This window comes from Coloeus monedula (assembly GCF_965178545.1).
Source record: "Coloeus monedula genome assembly, chromosome: 3".
NCBI lineage: Eukaryota > Metazoa > Chordata > Aves > Passeriformes > Corvidae > Coloeus > Coloeus monedula.
Genome location: NC_138783.1, coordinates 41463844 through 41487224, shown reverse-complemented (window position 1 = coordinate 41487224; position 23381 = coordinate 41463844). Strand labels below are relative to the sequence as shown.

The following is a 23381-nucleotide window of genomic DNA, read 5'->3' as shown; positions in this document are numbered from 1 at the left end:
TGTTAGTATCAGTTCCTCCAAGAATAAACCATGACAAATTCCTTTAGTAGCAGACTTGTACCTACATGTTTCTTGTTTTCTTGTTTCCCTACATCAATTCCTATTGGTCTGACACTCAGTATTCTTCATCACCCTGTTTAGCCTACGGCAAACAAAACAGCCATGTGTATTTTCTGAGAAAAAAAAAAACCCTCAGCAAAAACCCAAGCCCATCCCTCCTTTTAAGCTTCCATATCAAGCCTAACTTTACTATAGGACATAAAGCAGTAGCATGCTAGTTTTGTCACTAAAAAGCATAATACACTGTACTGTATAAGCATGCCATTGTAATTTCAAACTGTCATTACTACTTAAAAGTGAGCTAAATCATTATGTCTTTTATTGCTTCTGTTGAACAACTTTTCTTTAGCACAAGAAAGAAATGAAGAAATGCCAACACTGCATTATTTTTCAGTTCCTTTCTATTTCAGTCTCCCTCTAAACCCTCCCTCACATTACCTGCTGTATGAATTTGACCATTGCTCTACATTTCAATTTTGCTGGTAAGTGTGCTTCAAGAACTTGCAACATGTTCAGCAACAAAAAATCCAACCAAGAAACAAGAGTGTGGTGTGGATAAATTTATGAAAAAATTTATGCATTTACCCTTCTTAATAAAGCTTTCATTTTCTGTGACTTACTCTACTGACACAGACCTTCACAACACCCAAGACTTTTGCTTGCACAGGTGTACTTACAACAAAAAGCTTTTGAGAACAGAAAATACATGTTCTGATTTTACCTGGACCAGGAGCAGTCAGAGTTCCAACAGACCTACTACTTAAGAGTTGTGTTGGTAAGTACAACCGTTAGTGTTAAATATCCCACTTAAATCTAGTACAACTCAAGAGTATTTATCAATACCTCACTTTAGATCTAAACCACTCAGCTTTTGTAAAAGCTTTTTTTTTCTCCATTTTTTTTTAGCATGCTTGGATCAAATTATTACAGTTTTGTGCCAACAAGGCAGATATTTTAGTGGGAGTCTGTTACAGACCACCCAACCACGATGAAGAGGCAGATGAAATATTCTATAAGCAGCTGGGAGAAGTCCCACCATCTCTGGCCCTTATTCTCATGGGGAACTTCAGATGTCTGCTGGAAGTACAACACATCAGAGAGGAGACATTCCAGGAGATGTTCCTGGAGTCTGTGGAAGAGACTCCCCTGACAGAGCTGGTGAGGGAGCCAACTAGGGAAGGTGTCCCCCTGGAGCTGCTATTTGTGAGCAGAGGACTGGTGGATGGTCAGAGGCTGTCTTGGTCACAGCAGTCACAAAATGACAGTTCTCAATTCTCAAAGTACAAGGAGCATCAGCAGAACTCCCACCATGGACTTACAGAAGGCAGATTTTGGCCTGTTTCGGAGCCTAGTTGAGAAAGTCACTTGGGAGGCCATCCTGAAGAGCAAAGGAATGCAGGAAGGCTAGACATTCTTCAGGAAGAAAATATGAAAGGTGTGGGAACAGGCCATCCTCACATGGTAAAAAAGACAAGCTATTGAGGAAGACTGGCCTGGTTGAACAGACAGATTTGGCCAGAAGTAATGATAAAAAGAAGAGTTTGTGACCTTTGGGAGAAGGGGCAGGCAACTCATGAGGACTACAAGGATGTCGTAGGTTATTCAGGGAAAAAATTAGGACCAAAGCACAACTAGAACTTAAATCAATTACTGCTGCTAAAGACAGTAACAAAATGTTTCTGTGAATGCATTAGCAACAAAAGGAGAGCTAAGGAGAATCTCCATCCTTTACTGGAAACACAGAGAAGCATAGTGACAAAGAATGATGAAATGGCTGAGGTACTTAATGCCTTCGTTGCCTCAGCTCCTCTTATTATTAAGACCAGCTGTTCTCTGAATACCCAGTCCCCTAAGATGGAAGACTAGGATGGGGAGCAGAATGAAACTCCCATAATCCAAGGAGAAACAATCAGCAAGCTGCTACACCCCACAGACACATGTCCATGGAGTCAAATGGGATCCAACCAAGAGTCCTGAGGGAGCTAGTGGAAACGCTCACCAAGTCACTTTCCATCATCTACCAGCAGCTCTGTCTAACCAGGGAGGTCCTAGTTGACTAAAGGTAAGCAAATGTGATTCCCATCTATGAGAAGGGACAGATCTGTGGGATTACAGGCCTGTCAGCCTAACCTCATTGCTGGGAAGGTCATGGAACACTCAGCATGTGCAGGACAACCAGGGGATCAGGCCCAGAAAGCACAGGTTTGTGAAAGGTAGGTCCTGCTTGACCAACCTAATCTCTTCATGTGACCAGGTAACCCTCTCAGTGGATGACAGAAAGGCTGTGGGTTTCATCTACCTGGACTTCAGTAAAGCCTTTGGCACCATTTCCCACAGCATCCTCCTGGAAAAACTGGCTGCTTGTAGCTTGCAGGGGTACATTGTTCACTGGATAAAAATTACCGGGATGTCTGAGTCCAGAGAGGAGCTGTGAATGGAATTACATCCAGCTGGCACCCAGTCACTAGTGGGGTTCTCAAGGGCTCAGTATTGGGGCCAGTCGTGTTTAATGTCTTTACTGATTGTGTGGACTAGAAGATCAGCAAGCTCACAGATGACAGAAGCTGGGTGGAAGTGCTGATCTGCTGGTGGCTCTGCAGGGCAATCTGGACAGGCTGGATCTATGGGTCCAGACCAATTGTAAGAGGTTCAACAAGGCTGAGGTCAGATCCTGCCCTTGGGGTCACAGCAACCCCAGGCAGTGCTACAGTCTGGGGGGAGGGGCTGCAAAACTGCCTGGTGGAAAAGGACCTGTGGGTGCTGGTCAACAGTGGCTGAACACGATCCAGCTGTGCCCAGGTGGCCAAGAAGGCCAATGGCATCCTGGCCTGGATCAGCAATGGTGTGGCCAGCAGGACCAGGGCAGTGACCGTCCCCCTGTACTCGGCACTGCTGAGGCCACACCTCCAATCCTGTGTTCAGTTCTGGGCCCCTCACTGCCAGAAAGACATTGAGGGGCTGGAGCGTGTCCAGAGAAGGGCACCGGAGCTGGGGAAGGGTCTGGAGCACAAGTCCTGTGAGGAGCAGCTGAGGGAGCTGGGGGTGTTTAGCCTGGAGAAAAGGAGGCTCAGGGGGGACCTTATCCCTTCTCTACAACTGCCTGAAGGAGGGTGTAGCCAGGTGGGGGTCTGCCTCTTCTCCCAGGTAACAAGTGACAGGACAAGAAGAAATGGCCTCAGGCTGTGTCAGGAAAGGTTTATGTTGGGTATCAGGAAAAATTTATTCACTGAAGGGGTTGTCAAGCATTGAGACAGGCTGTCCAGGGAAGTGGTGCATTCACCATCCCTGGAGGTATATAAAATACATGTAGACACGGCACTCTGGGATAGTGAACACAGAGGTGTAAGGTTAGCAGTTGGGCTCCATGCCCTTAGAGGTCCTTTCCAACTCAAATGATTCCATGATTAAAAGTAAGTTGTAGATCAGTCATTAGTTCAGGTCAGTATGTTTCTTTTTACAGTAACTTTCTAATACCAGGTATACAAAATTTACACTATTACGAAACTAAAATTAATATTCTGTTCCCTCAATGAAAGTTAACAACAGTAACATTATACATTTTATGCACATTTTAGATCCTGTTAATGGCTTGAACAGGCTGAAAATCAGTTGAGCACTTGTATGCTTAAAAATCAACACTTATATGCAGTGACAAAAATCCAAGTTGTCTTCCTCCCACCACTCCTCCAAAAACCCACACTATTTCAGATCTTCCAGTTAAACCAGAAGTTTTTGACTCTGATAAATTACAACGAAACGGAAGATTCTATACAAAGGCAACAACACAATTTTATTTCAGAACAGCTTTATTAGCACATCATCTTTGATAACAGATATCAAATGAGCTAACAGCTCAATTCAGTGTTCAAGTTTTTTAACTTAAGAAAAAAACAACAAACCAACCAAAAACCCCAAAACCACAAAAAAAAAAAAAAACCACCAAAAAAACTAACCACAAAACCACCACACACACCCCTTGCTGATTTCAGCTAAATTTATTTCACACATCAAATCAGTAATTGCAGCAAAGCCAAGTTTATGCATACTGTTAGAATAAAACCAAGCTCAGACTTCAATGAAATAGCTACAGAATGCAGACTGGATCACAACCAAGTACAATACTTATCAAGCATTGAAGTATGTCTTTTTTTCTGGATTGTCCTTTTATTTTTAATTGCCAGTCCTAAGTAACTAAGATGTGTATTGATGAGATTGGAAGAACCATTGTATCCCCCTAGTCCAGTTTCTATGAAAAAGGAAGGTGGTAACTCTACACAGATGGCTGCAATAAAACTTGGAGAAGTTTACAAGCCAGACAAGCATGACTGCTTTTTAATTTTTTTTCTTCATATGGCTCACTACAAACTCCTTTTCCCCATTATTTTTCTGCGGCTTGTAAAGTTCATATTGAGCTATGTATTAATGCATGGGTTTATTTACTAAAAAGAAACAAAACCACCAACGACTCCCCAAAATCCCCATCTAAACCAAAGATTCGTTTCCTGAATTTATCTATACTATTTTCCCTGTCTCCCACTGATGTACCACATATTCGAACCAGAAGATTGAAATTTTCAGTTAGGCACCAAAGCAGACCATCTTACACCATGTTTCAGGCTACTCCACTCAGTGAGCCCTGTGCTTCCACAAACAGCACAAGAATGCAAATTCCACAAACAGAAGATTATGATCACCTACAGGAGCTTAAAAAAAAAGGGGGGGGGGGGGCAGCACCTTGGGGTTTTTTTAACCAAGTACTTCAAGATATAATTTAAAGAGTGAAATTCTGTAGACCTTTTAAACTAACTTCTTGAGGACTGCAGTCAATCAGCTCTCTGAATTTTACGCTAAGGATTGTTACATTTGTTGAGCATCACCATAGCTGAGATGATGTGCATAAAGATTAACAGAAAAACCTAAAGGACCCCTTTTCTGGAGGTTCATAATAAAATCTGTATTCAAGATAGACAAGAATAAACATTATGCCTTACTACTCACTCTTGCAATGATTGTGTTTAATATCCACAGTGAACTTGTTAGCAAGAAGAGTAACAACAGAACAACACTGCTTGGAAGCTTTAGTCAAGAATTTAAAAGTAGTATTTCGATAAAGCCTTAAAAAAAATGTATGTTGTTTCTCCTGTACATGTAGGTTTATGTTCAGTTACTATAAAGTTCATTAAAATTGCATCACAGGGTAAGAGAGTAAAAACAGCATCAGTTAAACGTAAAATATATTTACTGCAGACAAAACAAGCAGATCAAATACTCACTGAAGCTGCCCAGAACAGGGCAATATAGAATTCACCTGTTTGTCCACAAGAAATGGTAACTGTGTGATTTTGAATTTCAGAGAATAGTATTGACAGCAAATGTGAAAAAATTAGCAAATTATACAATAAAAACCCAACACACACTCCCCCAACCAAAATCCATAACCCACCACACAACCAACAAGCTCCTCCTCTAAACCCCCAATCCCATTCAGTACATCCCAAGTGTAAATGAAAACAGCTTCAAAATTGCATTTGGTCTTCTAGGAAAATATTACTGAAAACATGGGGGGATGAATCAATAATATTTATTGATTGCATGACTTACTAGTTCTGCTAAGTCACCAACATTGTACAAATTATTTAAAACCTCTAAGAACATAAAGTATTTGGTTCATGATTATATTGAATTTTAGATGAACAATAGTAAATTCCTTCAGAAATACCTTATGGAATAGAGGCTTGTTTTGACAAAAAAGTACAACTAGATTCTCATGTCAGATGAAATGATTCCACATTCATCTCTCCCTAGTGCCATCACTGATTTGAAGCTTAATTAACTCTCAGAAAGCATCTACCTCACTTCCTCCTCTGAGCAGTCACACCATGACCTGGATCAGAGAAGAGGTCCAGTTGAAAAAACATAATCACAGAAAAAACTGATATATGGCTTATGACATAACTACACAAGAACTATGCACAGCTTCAGCTACAAAACTCAGAGAAGCTGCCTTGAACAAAGACTACAAACAAAGCTTGCTTTCACTCTTCAAACTCAACCCATTCTAACATCTTTAACCTCATTAGGATCTGCTGTCTTCCCATGACTTATTCACATCCCATCTGCCATGACAAGTTCAACAACTGAAAGGGAAAAATTAAGACTGACTGTAGCACCAAGTATTGGGGAGTACCACTGCTGACAAAAGACCATCCCCATGTACCAATGTGATGAGCTCACAGTACAGGCACATGACCGGAATCAGATGTGAAGTCAATGCTATAAGACTTCTTTCCAAAATCAAACTACAAGACACACTTTCCCAATGGAAATAGGCTTCTCTCATTCTATCTAGTTTCCTCTTTTCAGTTCTAGCTTGTTCAGAAACCCATAATTACAATACACTGAGAATACAAATATAGAGTATGATTTCATAGACAAGGAGCAATTTCTTCTATTTTGAATAGGATTCCCTGCTATTATGACTTAACACTCACCCTGTACATTTAAGAAACCATGTCATATGCTGGCTGAAATGCAATTATTGTATTACACATCCAGTAACCTGTCAGAGCTTCATGAAATTTAAAAGAAATTGCATAAATATGATCACAACTGTAAGCAACAACCAAGAAAATGGTTATATGTCAACCAGGACAAGTAAGGCAGATCTCTGGATGAATTATAGAATACATACTGCACTGTAAGAGTACAGCACAGTCATTTGGAGAACTTCCTCAATGTAAGATGGTCATGGGATATCACAACACAGGACTAACTTAAGTATATGAAACAGACTGAGAAAATGTAGTAGGCTGACCCTGGCTGGCCACCAAGTGCCTACCAAAGCCACTCATATCACTCCTCTACTCAGCTAGACAGAAAATATAACAGAAGGCTCATGGGTTGAGATAAGGGCAGGGAGAGATCACTCACCACTTACTGTCACAGGCAAAACACTTGATGCAAGGAAACAAGTTCAATTTATTGCCAATCAAATCAGAGTGGGATAATGAGAAAGAAAACCAAAATCTAAAAAACTCCTCTATCTTGCCCTTCCTTCTCCCTGGGATCAACTTCACTTCTGATTTCTCTACTTCCTCCCTGACAGCAGAGCAGGGGGACAGGGAATGGAGGTTGCTGTCAGTTCATCACATGCTGTCTCCTTAGGGGAAGGATCCCTGCCCCAGTGTAGGGTCTCTCTCATGGGACGCATTCCTTCACTAACAGCTCCAACATGAGATCTACCCATAGGCTGCAGTTTATTGTGAACTGCTCCAGTGTGGATCCTCCCCACAGTGTGGGGTTCCCTTCAGGAACAGGCTGCACCAGTGTGGATGCCCCATGGGCTCACAAGTCCTGCCAGAAGCCTGTTCCAGTGTGGGCTTCCCATGGGGTCACAGCCTCCTTCAGGCATCCACCTGGTCTGGCATGAGGTCCTGCATGGACTCCAGCTCAATCTCTGCATCCCCATGGACCTCCGTGGGCTGCAGGGGAATCTCAGCTCCAGAGGCTGAAGCACCTCCTGCCCCTCTTTCTGCACTGACCTTGGGGTCTACAGGGCTGTTCCTCACATATTCTCACTCCTGTCTTCAGCTATTGCTGTTCTACAGCAGTTTTTCCCCCTTCTTCTTAAATACATTATTCCAGAAGAACTACCACTGTCACTTACGGACTTGGTCTTCACCAGCTTCTTAGAGCCAGATGGCAGTGGCTCTGTGAGAAATGGAGGAAGTTTCTAGTAACTTCTCAAAGAAATCATCCCTGTAGCCCCAGCTGCTACCAAAACCCTGCTAATGCAAACCCAATATAGCAACTTCCTTAATCACTTTCTTTTTTTAATAGTAAGAAAATAACACCTAAAGAGTGACATATGTTTCTTTTGGCTACTAAAGAAACTTCAGCCCCTTTACAAAATCATTGTGTCCATCAGGAACTACACAAGATATTGTGCTGTGCTGCAGAGAAATAATCTTATGAAGGACCAATTCCTTCTTTAATGGGAAGAAGGGAGGATGTGGTATCTCCAACCTTGCATGTTTTCCAGACTTGGCTTAACAGTCACTTCTGACCTGATTAAGCTTTAGCAACATTTGTGTGCTTTCAAGCAAAAGGCTGGATGGATGACCAACCTTCACTAAGTACTAGGTTGGATAGATAATAATAAAGACACTAATGACTGTGTTTGTGAACTTTAGGAGAAAAAAAGAGAAAAAAAACCCAAACCATGGGGGGTTTGGGGTTTTTTTCACTTGGTAGATTCACGGCTCTTTGAACTTCCAGTCAACTTAAGACCTTAACAATGCTAAACTGTCTATGCAGAATTAATCAGCATTTACTGGTGTGAGAAGAAAGCTTCCACTGAAGTAATTACTGATGTATTTTTCAGACACAGATAACTGTCCCTTGTTATCTATTTACAATTGCCACATTTGAAACAATATATTCAATATCACAAAATCTGTTACAGAGGGTTGACAATCTTTAAAAAAATCACAACTCTGGAGACACAAATACTTCTCTTTTGGTTACTGAACTGTTGTGCTACTATGTAGACATACTGCATGACACAGAAAAATACAGTGTAAGCATCTGGTATTCAGATACTAGGAAGTAAATCATGGTATAAGCAGAAATGGTTTTGTAGCAAAACTTAGTAGAATATCAAATGACAGTTCCAAAACATGGTTGCGACTGACATTGTTTCAGCACCACTGAAATTGAGTATAGGAAGAAACATAAGCCATCTTCCAAATACACTGCCACTGCTCACTTCTTTAATCACATTTCTATTCAGTTCAAGACCTACATACATTGAGTATGTCCAGTATATCTAGTAGGTCATTTAGTACATGGGTACTATGATCCACAAAATATTTTATTCTAGAAATGAATCGTGCTTGGGCATTTTAAAGCACATACACATCATTTTATCACACCAGCATACTTCCATTTGGTTGGAGCAGCTCCCAAATATAAGCCAGATGCAAGTGCAGATGACCTTTCTCTTTCAAGGTGAATGCACCAACATAAGTATTTGCATCCCAACGTTCATACAGAAAGCTCAACTTCTGGAGTCACAGCAATCATAGCAGGCATTAAGCTTCAGAAACCAAAGTCTACAAGACCTGATTAGGAACAGCACGTATTGCTAGTTTTTACTAAAACAAAAGGCAGCAACAGGATGAGGATAGGTCCTGATATGACATGAAGAAACAGTTACCAGTAAGAAACTATAAAGCAAACACGCAGCACTAGGAAGGAGGAATCAGCAGCTCTTGCACCAGAAGTAGGACTCTGGTAAACTTCCACAGGGGCCTACAGGCTAGAATCTATCCAAGAGAAAGCAGCAGCAGTTCCTCAATGATACATATTACTTTTAGTCAACTGCTAACTGCAAAGAACTGGGGAGAACAAAAAGGTATATAGAGCAAAAGGACAAGTGGCGGTAAGAATAAATTGAGTATTTTTTAGATGAAAGGTTCAGAACAGTGAATGCTGCAAAACATTCCTAAGCTTTCATTTGAAAAATAAGAAAAATAGGAAAACGCGTGAGTTAAGGATATGAAAAAGATGGGTTGCAGGGATAAATGAAAAAAGCCATCTTATTCCAGGAAGATCCAGCAGGTTAGGACTCTTCACATTTCAAAAGAAGTAATTTCCAGAGTAAAATACAGCAATCCTGAGCAGAACAAATATGTACCAACTGTTCATTGTCACATTTAAAGTGAGAACTGGGCACCACTGAATGCAGCTGATGGGAGCCAAGATTAGAAGAGATGGAAGACATTTCTTCATGCAGTGGACAGACAACCAGTGAGACAGGCTCCTTGCCAAAGCATGCAGCCAGTGCTAAAAGGGACCTCAAGGGGAGACAACACAAGTCTTGGAGGACAGCTGGAAGCCAGGAGAGTTCTCAGAGAAGAGTATTTGCTTGAAGAGTATATGCTTGCCCTGCTTAGTCTTCCCAAGGAATTTGCTCATGACCACTACTAGCAACAAGATAGTTACCTGGACAGGCACCTGGACTCAGTTTGTGTAAATGGGGGCAGTTTCAAGTGATGCTGTTAACAGGCTCTCTTACAAAAGCAACACTGGCAGGGCCCAGCAGTTGCTAGGTTTTAAAACTCAACATCTTGAAAATCCCCAACATCTCAGGAACAGCAAGAGAAGACTTAGGGAGAACAGCATAGCTACTTCTACTGCATCCCTACTGCCAGTATTGCTGGTTTTTAGCTTCACTTCTATCACATATTACCTTTTGATTTTTTTCCTCCACCTGATAATTGGAAGTATACGTTACATGTGTTACTTAGAAAGACACCTCTATGATAAACAACACAACACTACAATCTGATTCTGCAGCTCTGCCTTGCTGTAGGATCCACTAGCGCTAATCTAAAATGCTGGGCATCAACATGAGCTAAACAGCCTAATAGCTTTGACAAATAAATGGTCTTTTCTTTAGCAGAAATATTGCCTCAAATGGTATGCAAGATTTATACTAACCCAAATAAAAACCTACTAGTCCTAACAAAGTGCAAATGAAAGGATTGTGTATAAAGCACAGTGTGACAGCACCAGTTGCTACTGCACTGCAGTCCGTATATATTAATTTAATAAAACTTTTTGGAGTCTGCTTACAAGAATTTGCATCTTCTTTATTCTTCTGCAACTTGCAGAACAGGCAAGATTTTTAGCTGGAAGTCAAGAACTGAACTGCATCCTATACAATAGAATAACACCTTTTATCTAAAGTGTATCTTGCAGTTTGACCAGATGAAGAGACACGGTATGTGCATCAATACCTGCATATGATAGTTGAGGCTGGAAAATTTTAATCAATTGTGGATGTGTAACTGAATGGTCACATTCAGTTTTTATATACTTCAAGTAAAGTATTCTAAGGTTTGGTAAGTTCATGCCCCAGCTGCAGGAAAGGACAATTAACAATCAAGTATATTTATCAGGACAAATCGGAGAGAAGTTAGTTACACAAGCTAGTTAAGAAGTAAAAGCACCACACATTAGCAAAACTGTCGGTTTGCTTAGATCTTTCACATAAAGAATTTTATGAAGTTATAGGCAAATTATTCACAGATCCTGGCAAAGTAATAAGCATCAACACTAGAATCTCCTGTATTTCAAATAAATTCCATATGAACATGCATGCATGTTAGCATGAACAAAACAAGAGCTCAACAGTTTCTTGTGAGGATAAAAGAATTCTTCCCATGAACTGATTTACATAAAATTTATCCATGACAAAAGCCAGCAATTTTCACTTTATTGCAAGTCCTTCAACTATTTGGTAAGTTAGTTGTTACCTTGGCTTGGAAACCACTTGAAATCCTCCCCCTTATGTTTCAGAGAGCAATCATTTGAGGCCATTTTAAAAAGGTAAAGATTGGCACAGACAGGAGCCTACTACACTTCTATTCCAACAAGATTGCAGAGCAAAGGAATCAATTAAAGTTCATACACAATCTCTGAGTTGCTCACCATCACAGCATAAAAAGGATTCAAATTGAAGCTGTCAGCAAAAGCTACACAAATAGTTGCACCAGAAGAAAAAAAAAAAAGCAACGCCCTTTTGCTTCCCTGCTCCCTACTCCAATGCAACACTAAAACCGAAAGCTGGAAAATGGGTACCACAATTATGAAGCTGATTGACCGAATCATTTTTCCTGGATACATTACCACATACAACTGAAATTTAATTCATTAAGAAAACAATGAACTGTCAAAGTTCCTCAAAAAATTTGCATAACACAGAGCTGATCATATGAGGACCCATCTGACAGCGTAATAAAAAATGGGGACAATTTTGAATTGCAAACTATTTTTTAAAAGCATGTAATTAAGACTTCCTTTGACCTTGCTACACAGATGCTAAAATGTTAATTCTTAACTAACTGTTTATGCTAAGGTCTGTTTCACATTTTCTTTTCCTTATGCCTAACCAATGTCTAAATTACCAGGATATTGTTAAATATCCAATAGATTTTCTCCTGTTATTAGTCATTACAGGAAAAATAAAAAGACAAAGCCAAACCCTCACAATCATAAAGATTAACAGTTCTAACACTACGAATCTGAAAGTTCCTGCCCTTCGTTACTTACTAATTATTCAGTTCCAAAATCTTAGCTCTGCTTAATTTCAGAATTAAATCTCATAAAAAGTGAAAACTTGAAATACCTGTTATGAAAGAGAATGCTTACTTCAGTTCAAATGTTATACTCACTGGCCAGAAGTAAGTGATATACACAGACAGAAATTAACCATGCATGTGTTTAGAGATCAAAGGTAAAAAATGAAACACAGGTCCACACTGATGGTAACATAATTCTGTCAGCAGCAGCATAACAAAAAGCTGTCAAAAATCTATCCATACATGAACTAGAACACAGGCAGTTTTAGTCAGGCTCTTCCACACACAACCCTGTAACCACACAATGTGCTATTAACTGTTTTCACTAAAACCTGGAAGTATTTGAAACATTTCACTGTTAAATGAGTACAATTCATCATGACCCAAAGACCACCACAGAAGTCAATGGACACCTAAACTCCAGTTACAGCACAGTATCACTTTTTTCTTATATATACAAAAATGACCTCTAAGGATGGCATAGAACACACTTCAAAGCAACTGTCATAGATCACACCTTTTTAAGTATATATATTTCACATCCTTAATTCATGCAAAGCTGGCTGCTCTGAGAGTGACAAAAGTTTTGTAAATAAAAATCACTACTGAATTACGTGTTCATTGGACATTCAGGTCTATTAACCATATTAACTATACCAACAGCATAGTCAGCAAACACAGGAAGAAATTTCTCTTTTACTCTATTTTTCACCATTACAAAGAGACTACATGAAATGTTGCAATCAAAGTAATTGCAGAGGACTTGCCAACCAAGCTTTTCAAATAAGTACAACAAATTGGAAAAAAAAACTTGAGAAGTGAGATCCAATAAGAAAGTACACCTGTGAGTTGCATTTATTTCCCTTACTCAAAGAATTCCATTTGGCCTATAAATCTATGCTTCTTTGCTGTCAGATGCTTTATTCAGGCATAGATGTCTAACTGGTAACACATCCAGTAAAGGCAAAAAGTTTACTTGCAACAAGGGAATCAGAAAGGGAAAGGCATCCTTGAAGTTGTTAACACTGTTTAAACAAATCTGTGTAGTGCAGACAGACTTCCAACAAAGTTCTCAATAAATCAGAACTCACTGGAGATAAACTAACAACAGTAAATGACCTTTACTTGACTTTCCTATAAAACAATTCAGCAGAAAAAAACTGGCTTCACAACCTCAGTGTAATAATCAGTACTATACTGAACCCCTTACACCAATCTAAGTTACCAAACAGCATGTCAGACTCAACATAAGGGATCTGGTCTTTCACTGCGGCACAGCAAAGCCTCATTAGCAAAATTAAAGCAAAGTCCCAAGACTGTTCTCAAGACAGCTTTGCCTCCATAGCAACTGACATGACTGACAGGCAATATACTGGCAAAAGTCTTACTTTACAAGGCAGCTTTATATTATTACCTTGACTTAACCAGCAATTTAGAATACTTGCCTGAAACACAGCCTGAAGTAACTTAGTTAAAAGCCAAATAAAACAGCAGCAGAGTGAATCCCAGAAAACAGACTCCAAGAAGCACTTCAGGAGGCCATGAAACAGCGACACAGCTTAGTCACGCCTTACAAAAACTTTTGTTCTCCAAATAAAGCTCCAAGTTTTATTTAGCAAAAAGCAGCTATGAGGTACCGTTTTTGTATTAAAACCAATTTTCCCCCATGCTGTAAATTCCTATTCAAATGCTTAACAAAAAACATGGTTCATCTGGTAAATTTCCCAATAGAGCCTGACATCAAATTCAGGTTTATCAAACTGTTTGGGGGGCAGTGTCCAGCCAGTACATGGCGTCTATCTGTTAACATTCCGATACAACATTCCCCCAAGAATTTGTTTCCCATCATGCTAACCATGCTCTTAAATTTCCCCTAGATACAATTCTATCAATCATTCTCTTGGGCCAACTACATGGTACCCTGCCTGTATCTTAGGGGCACTTACCAGAGGACTGCTACTCAGAGAAATCTCCTGTAAATTTCTTGCATTTAACCAAGTGAAATTTTCTTTAGAGTTTCCATGAGAAACTGAGTCAGGTAAATATCAGCCTTTACATAATCACTCACAGCTTGTTGCCAGGGTGGGGGAGAGGAAAAAAAAAAAGGAAAAGAAAACAAAAAAAAACACACCTTAAAAAAAGGAACAGCATTTACTCAAATAGCAAAAGACAGCAAGTTCCACCATTACTGAGTTTTATTACACAGGTATACGAGAACTGTACAAACAATAAATGCAAGTATGTTGGAATGTATAAAAACCCATATAAAGGACACAATAAGAGAACTGAGCAGCTATCAGTTTTAAAAGGTTAAACTAAATCTAATTACATCATCTGAATTTCTTCCCAGCTATGAAGATAAACACATGGAGTGCTCTGGCCACATATAAAAAGAAGACAAACATCCCTAGTTTTGGCTGACAGACCTCTGTTGATGTTTACCTCATTTTTGGGGTTTTTTTCTTTGGTTGGTTGCAGAGGAGAAGTGTCTAGTCTTAATCAAGATCACTTGTAACTCAGACTAGTTTTCACAGTTAATCCTGTACCCCAGCCCTGAGCAACACTTCTTGCTCTCCTGGGCATCACCCCCTAAGTGCTTACATCCAGTGCTTACGTCCAATATGCAAACATGTTTCTTTGCGAGCAACAGGAACTCTGCTTTAATTTTACATGTGACTTAATTTAGGTCCTGACGTTAAATATTTCAGCACTCTCAGTGCTAATAAGTTACTTTCTCTGAGGGTTTAGTCTAAAACCAGTCAGAGTGAAAAATCCAACTTGCTTGCTGTGTCAGCTTATAAAAATTTGCAGCTGTTGTGCCACAATTGCAGAGGGAAATTGAGCAAAGTATAAATGGTGGCTTTACATTTCAAATTTTAAAGCTACTGGGTTTTTTCATTTCCAGAAGGAGACAGATCAGAGAGCAAGAGATGAATCTTGTAAAAGTTGGTATGATTTTACCTAAACATGACACCGATCAGTTCAATAGCATTTACCCATTAGAAGCTTTTTGCAAAAATATGGTGTAGCAGTGCCCAGTCTTACATTCATGGGAATTTTCAAATTAACATTCTTTTATTATTTTACTGCTTTCTACCAAGCAGGAATTTTCATCATGTGACCGATGGGTTACAGACTACCCTATGCTACAATCCAGATGACTACTAAAAACCCCACTACTGTAATTCTTCGCCATCTTCCACATACGGAAAAATAAAAGGCAAAAGGATAGAAATCCAGGAGACACTCATCTTGATTTATATCAAATTCTTTTTTGTCTTCAGAAGTCAAGACCTCAGAAAACAGAGGTAGTTCCATTGCAATGTAATTGCACCCACAGAGCTAAAGGCTACCACTCTAAATCAAATATAACCAGACAAAATATTTACTAAGCAGAATTGCAGAAGAATCTTTTTTTGAACATGAAATTCTGATTAAACCTGTATTAGAAGACTCTTCTTATTACTAAACAGAGATACTTTAATATTTTTAATTATAAAAGACTGGTTAAGACTTGGTCACAATTACAGCTTTCAACATAATAAAAAGTTTTCAGATCACCAATAAAACTGATCTCAAATTTGATTCAGGAGATAGGAAAGCAGTGCTACAAAGTAGTATGAGATACCTAAAGCATATAACCCCCAAATCAGACACTATAAAGCACAAAGACTATTTTTATGAGAGATAATGTGAAAGACAAAACCCATGGGAAGAAGACAGGTACAGAACAACAACTAATTTCAGAAAAAAAAAAATCCACAGAGGTAATTCAATTATTAACTTCCAACTAGGTGCCACAGGTGCTATATTTTCCCAGGTTCTATTTTCTACTGAAGATAATAAATGTCAGTATGCTTATAAATAAAAAGAAAATACATTAGTGAAAACACAAGACATGTTTTTTGTTTACCAGCCTTATAAAATCACCTTGTACAGCAGGGTATTGAATACACGGACATCGTTGTTTGACCAAACACAAGAAAACGTGTGCCACTGCTTTCACTGATGCCCAGTCTCAGTGCTAACACAAATGAGGCAGGTTTGCCCTTATTCTTCCTTGGCCCTTTCAAAGACATCAAAATCTTCATCAGAATTGTGAATTTGAAATAACTTGTGTTATTGCTCTTTCATAGGACTCTTCAAAGTAAGAGGCAGAAGGAAAAATATACACTTAGTACTGTAACTGTCTTCCCCTAAATTGTCAAACACATACCACAGCAAGCTTTCCCTTGAAAGTGTTTTAACGAATGTTTTTCCTTCAGCTGTGTTCTTAAACTGACAGTGTCCACAGTGCCTTTTTTTTCATGGCTTTTTCTAGGTAGATCTTTGATCTTTTGAGTATTTTCTTAAACAGTCAAATCATCAATACAAAAATGCAACTAACTTGACATATTGCAAATAAATTTAGCAACCGAAGATCTTTGAAAGTACAGAAGCCCATCAAAAGCAGTGGCTGCAGTTTTGGCTTCCAACAATACTGCTATTTTACTGACCAGTTTGCCTGAACTATAGAATTATAAACACAAGAAGTCATACTGATGACTCAGAATATGTGTTTCCACAGTAAATTAAGCTATTCAATAAAATATGCAGCTGTGGCTGCAGTTTTTCCAATTAACATCTTTGTCCTTGAAAACTAAGATGACTTTGGTGGGGTAGGGAGACCGAGGGGAGCAGAGGATATTGGTAGCTCCTGTCAGGGGTAAAAACAGGATGCAAGAGAAATTTAACAGCATCGCTGGATATTTTTCATGTGTGACATGAGGAAATTAAAAAAAAAAAAAAAAACCAAAACCAAAAATCATAGCAACAAACTTCCCTGTTGTCTTAAAACTACTTGGTTTCATAACATCCAATGCCATACCTCTGTATGGAGCACGAGAAATGTGTAACAGCAATCTTTTTTTCTGCCAGATGGATAAACACCTCAAACACACCCACAAATACTAACGAAAACCACCTTGGCCTCCTTCAGGAAGTCATTCAACACTTCACAGAAAAAATAGGAAGTTGTTGATAAACTGCTTGCAAGAACTACTTCCTGTAGGAAAAATAATTACAAGATTTGTTTGCTGGACGATCAGTTAACTTTTCCTCACACTACAACATGAGAAGAGGTATTACACAAGCTCTGTAAGAATTAAAAGCGTAAGTCTAATTTAAAATGATTCAAGAGTAATTCTAAAACTGAGCAAAGTTAGTTTTTTCTTTCTGCAAGATGATGTCTGCTACTCCCATGGCACATTATCTTTTGCCTCGAGAGTGATCCCCTATCTGTCTGCACAGTTCACCGAAATGTCAAGCAGCAGCTGGCTAACAGGAAGTGGTTAAAAAGCAATGCAATTGACATCACCACACAAACCAAGCTCGGCTTTTTTACTGTATGTTTAAGAATGGGCTAAAGCTACCGCACACCAGTGAGAGATGACTCAGATGTGACCACTCAGTAACCAGGCAAGTCTCAACTTACGAGCTCCACTGAGGGAGCAGTACCAATACAAAACAGTTTTACCAGCTGTATAGTAAGCAGGCCTTAACCCACTGCTCAAAATCATCACTAACGGAAAATTAAACTCAGCAGTACTACTCATAACAGGGAGATGAGTGCTAATGAGTGGAATCCTGGTAAATCTTATGTTGGCCACTCATATATAAGGGGGTTTTTTCCAGATGACAGACTAAATTACAAGAGTAGTTCTGGTTCAAACTCGATAGTACCACTCTCACCTTCTCTTAATATGTATGGATGCACGGGGTGTGTGTGTAAAATGTCTAGCCAAAGAGCTCTGTGCATCTACCTATCTATATATATACACACACACACTGATGATTAAGTATTTTCTCTCTCATATACACCTTTGCACGAACTACTATGTTTGCAGTGCTTGACCCACTGATTAGTGGAAGTGACTGTAATTCCAGAGTGTATTAAGTATGGTACTCAGTTTTATATTATTCTCTTTGCACTGCAGCATATTATGGTAACTATAACCATAAGGCTTACTGACATCTGGAAAAAATCTAATATTGTTACCTATTCTGCAAAGATCTTTCTAGAGCCTGATTACCAGACTGTTCATGGAATGGCTACAAAACAGAGCAAGTGGAAACAAAGAGCGATGCAGCCAACCAAAAAAAAGAGCTGAATACTTGGAAGAGACACCAAAAATCTGCATATGGTAGAAGGAACCACATTAAATGTATTTAGAATCAGAAATCTTAGTACTCACACTTCAAACAAATGTTAAAGGTATAACCAGGCAAGATGTGAGCTTTAGCGGGCGTGAGACAGAACTTATCACTCACCACTGAAAAAAGCTTTTACTATACAAACTTGCTACACAAAACTAAGTCTTACATTTCTTTGAATTTCCTACACATACAGAGCAAAGATTTTGCTAGTACTTTAAATGCTTTTTACCTATCTTAATGAACTCCAATGAAGTTGGTGGATCTCACCTGTAGATAGTATTAAGCAATCTTTTTACGAACAAATGTTCTACAAGTGTGAACAGAGCTGTCCTCATTACTCTCCCATACCACAGCATCACCCAAGGAAAGCCAAAAGGAAACAGCCCATTACACTGTTTAAAATCTCCCAAGGTCAGCATGTGACCCAGCAGGGAGAGGTTCAAAAAGTACAGCCTTTATTTTTCTTCCTAACAACCTGGTTTGTTTCCACTCCTTTCCCCTTCAAGACACATCCTTCACAGCTAGCAGCTCTTTCAATCATTTACTTTGGATGTCTGCTTGAGAACAAATGATCTTGCTCATGCAGATGAGTTTGCCAGACTTGTGTGTACTTTCCAGTCTCAGGCTCTTTATTGTTCTTGCTGAAACCTGACCCTTTGAAATGGATACCAGGACACCAAGAAAGGACAAAAAAACTTGCAGAAGAAAAAGGACAGATTTTTCTGGTAATAATCAAACTGCAGGAGAAGCTTTCCAAGAATAAATCTTTCACTCTGATTTCACCTAGATGAGCACAATTAAAAAAATTCATCAGAAGAGCAGGAAGACATTTTTCATCTCTTAAACTGTTTTGTTTTCCGTAAAATTGACAGTGCTATCAAACCCAAACATTTGTGGCAGTAAAACTTAAAAATTAAATACCTGTTTTTCATGCTTCATAAGCTGCTCTTTAAGAGCTCTCACTAACACAGTCAAAACAAAAGTCTGCTTTTCATTTCAAAACTCATTCTGTTCTTTCCTCAAGGTTCAATGAGCTACAGTCTCAAATGGCATAAACTTACACAGTTCAAAAAAACCTTCTACTTGTGACTGCTGAAGAGCTCATATTCTAGAACACACTGATCTGTAAAACTTCACCAAAGAAAATATCACATCTTCAAGATCTATAGCTAATGCTTATTTTCACATTTCTAATAGAGAATGACTGTTCTCAAAAAGGAACCTTCAGGCTCAAATAATTTCAGACAACTACTGCAACCTCTTTTTGGTTGAGAAGAAAAAAAATATAATTTCTCTGTATGGAAATACCACTGCTACTGGAACAAGAAACATTTTTAAGAAGGTCTGCAAGTTCAGTTTTCATTGCAGACAGTGTAAATTTGTTTTTGAAGCTACAAGCTTAATTACTTCAAACAGATGCATATATTAATCACAATGTTTCAGCAAGAAAAGTAGGGATAAAGATGTATTTCTTGGCTGAAACAAGTTTAACGTAAGTAACACAGTGTTACCTCTCCCCACCCTGCAAATGACATAGAATGGGTTATTTAGAGACTAGCTGTTAATAAAAAGTTCAGATTATAGTCAAAATATTTGAGGGCAAATTATGGTCTTGGTGGGCACACTTTCAGAAAGAAGGACAAGCTCCTGCTGTTTTAGAGAACGGCACAGAGTAAAAGAAAATGCTTCCTGATGGATTGGGTGTGAGATAGATAGCACCTGTAACTTTTCTTCAGTTACAGAAAAGGTGATACTAACTTCACTGTATGCAAAAGTTACAGCTCTAGGACCATGAAACAATGTTAGAAGTTCTGAAATTTCCTCTTCACCGCCAGGAACGCAGATGAGTTAAGTTACAACTGCAATCAAACACGTTAATTACCTCAGGAAGAGAGAGTAGGCAAAAAACATTTTGGTTGTGTATTTAAACAATTGTCCTTAATCAAAACATAAGAAGTCCTGACATATTATTACTACAATAGTCTCTAAAGTTAACTCTGTATTTTTACATCTGTATTATTAAAATGAGGTAAACTGTATCTTGACCTGCAGGACAACTCTGACAATGTTCAGCAAATCCAAAAGTCTCATTGTTTAAGAATCATTATGCTCATTTCACTGATTTTTAGTACACAATATAATGGATAACATTCTTCAGCTAAGATTAAGATAGGACAAATATTCACAGAGTACCATACAGTTTTCAGAAACAGCAGAGGTGATATGGGAGAAATACCGAAGTGGTAGGGTCCCCTAAAATCAGGAGCATGTTTTTAAAAATACATATTTTAAACCCAATGAAATTTACTCAAATTCTAAGATTGTAAAAACAAAACATATAACCCAACAAAAAAATAAATGCCAGAGATTCAGCTAATTGAAAAGAAATTTTACTTACTTAAGAAAGTATCTCTGTCCAGACGGTGTCTTAGCCATCTCCCAGCCTGGTGGCAAAGGTACATCATCAGGGATCTCAAAAGAAGACTGGCGGAGGTGTTGAGAAGATGGAGCTCCAGGTCCAGTCACTACTCCAGAGGGTGTAAGTGTCCCTGGAGAAACAGCCCCCAGCTGCAGTGATGCTGGAGAGGAATGAGCTCGGACATGCTGTGGGGTCAGGGCTCCTGCTGTCCCGGCATCAGTGCTGGCCTGCCAGGAGTGAAATTACTTCCATTAAGATTCTTATATTTCAGCAGAAATGCAGCTGTCAGAAGACATTTCACTTTAAATGAATGTTTCAGGAGAAATTCATAGCTCAGTTGTTCTAAAGTTCTGCTTATTTTCCAGTAGTTACTGTTCAAGCAAGCCTCCACATAGCTTGGTTAATTAGCATCACAAAAGCCCTTGTGCAAGTCAAGAAATATTAACTGTATGTGCTGAGAGCCCTTAGCTTTATTTTGAAAACTAAAGTTCTTACTCCTCAGTGCAGGTTTAAGAACTAACCTGCCTGCAGTCAGCAGACCTCATTTAGCACACTGAGTGGTTTGTTACTGGACTGCACCCCCACTCACTACCATCACACCCTCTTTCTGCTGGAGGAGTTAATTTCCCACTCTCCTGCTCAAGTGGGGGTGTGGAGGTTCAAGTACATGCACACACCACCACCACCACCACCACCCCCCCCCCCCAGGGGTTTAAAAGATCACACAAAGAGAAAAGCAATTGTGAAATGCCAACTGGCAGCAGTGAGTTCCAATGGAGGAAGACTCACAAATTCAACCATAAAAAAAAAACCCCATACAAGAAGACTGAACATAACATTTCCTAACAACTCAAACTTTTAAGGGTATAAAGAGTCTGTCCATGCTTTATTCAAAGCAAAGCTTCAGCAAACAGTTGAACCAGTCAATCAGAAATGACTCACAAACCCATTCACCGCAGTCACCAGTCATAAGTACACAGAACGTCCTTGCCAGTAGTAAATTCACGTCCAACATGGAACAGAAAAGGCAGCTCTGAAAACTTGATTGAAGTAAAAATGGCTTTTAAAAATATATTTACCAATTAACTGGTTTTATAGATAGATCAGAACAACATTGACACCTATAATGAGATGCATGTATCAGTCCTTGTCACACCTCTCTACACAACACATTGCACCATATGAGGCCCCACTTACACTCTTACATACAGTTCTGCTTCACTCCATCTGTATGTAAGCACATGCAAAGTTTCATGTATTCAACTGGAAACCAATTAGTTTGCATTTACACTCATTTAGAATAGCCAAGTAGTAAATCAAGTGGATTTGCAATACTTTAATTCCTCAGAATCACAGAATTACAGAAAATAGAGACCTTTTCTTTAAGCAGAATGTTTATGTGGCACAACTAAACAAAAAGGAAAAATGAAAACAGTCTTATTTTAAAAGACAGTCCACAATGAAGCAAATGATCTTGCTTTGGCTGGATTTCCAGTTTATGTTTTAGGAACCACTGAGCGGTACAAGGAACAGTGATCCAACTAAATATGCTTTCCAGACGAAGACTAACATATACAAGGAATATAAGGCTAAGCTTAAAAGTACAACCAAAAGTTGTCTGACCATCACATATGTTGAACACGATAGCTATTTAACTGCACTTACTGTATTTAACAAGACACAGCACCAAGTGTTAGATGAATGCCTACCCCTTCAGATTTGTACACAATGGAACCGCAGTGAGATTTGCACACGTTGGGAGAAGACTATATATAAACCCCTTATTCCTTACTGGATTTCAGTAAGGTCTGCAACTCAGAAGCTAGCAAAACTACAGAAGCAGTTCAGCTCCACCCCTTTCAATTTTCTTCTCAGTCTTCCTATATGAAGGCCAGACTGCTGTTTTGAGTATTTGGAAAATGAATTAACTCCTAGGCTGGGAGAGTACGTGCCAAGGTTCAGCCTGGAATGAACTTCTGAAGTCAAGTTATAAATCGTTCAAAACAGAAGTTTAATAATGGAAATGTTGACAGACTCTTAACAACACGGGTACCAGGCACCAGTACACAGCGAATTTCCCTCTTACTGGCTACACAGATAAAGTGACAATAACCAATTAAAGAAAAACCTATTTTATAGCTTAGCAACGAAGTTCATTACTTAATAACACTCCACTAGGTAGGCACAGCCTCCTTCCAAAAAGTTGGTAACAGCATTAGCTTTCGCTCGTATTCACACCAGCACTTAGGTCTTGGTACCTAAGTCCCTCTGCTTTAAGACCAAACGCACCCGGAGACCGAGCGACGACCCTGCTCCGCATCCCCCACCCCGCTCCTCCCCGGCCCTACCCCCGCATCGCCCCTTCCCCCCGGAGCTGCCCCGCCCCCTTCCCAGCCCTGCCCGCATCCCTCCCCCGCTGCCTGCGCGGCCCTGCCCCGCATCCCTCCCTCCCCCGGGCCGGCACGGCCGAGGCCCCACGGCTCCGAGCCCCGCTCCCAGGCTGCCGCCGCTGCCCTGGATGCGGGCGCTGCGCCCGGCGGACCCTGGACGCCGTCAGAGCT

General features: G+C 39.5%; 1 protein-coding gene across 3 annotated transcripts in view; it reads right to left on the bottom strand.

Moving 5' to 3' along the window:
- Window positions 1-23381, bottom strand: part of YAP1 (Yes1 associated transcriptional regulator) — an 88294-nt gene that overhangs the window by 63758 nt on the left and 1155 nt on the right. For all 3 annotated transcript variants that reach the window (XM_082278680.1, XM_082278679.1, XM_082278681.1), the window contains exon 2: window positions 20800-21047. In XM_082278680.1, the coding sequence (XP_082134806.1) occupies window positions 20800-21047 (248 nt within the window). The remainder of the gene's footprint in view (window positions 1-20799; window positions 21048-23381) is intronic.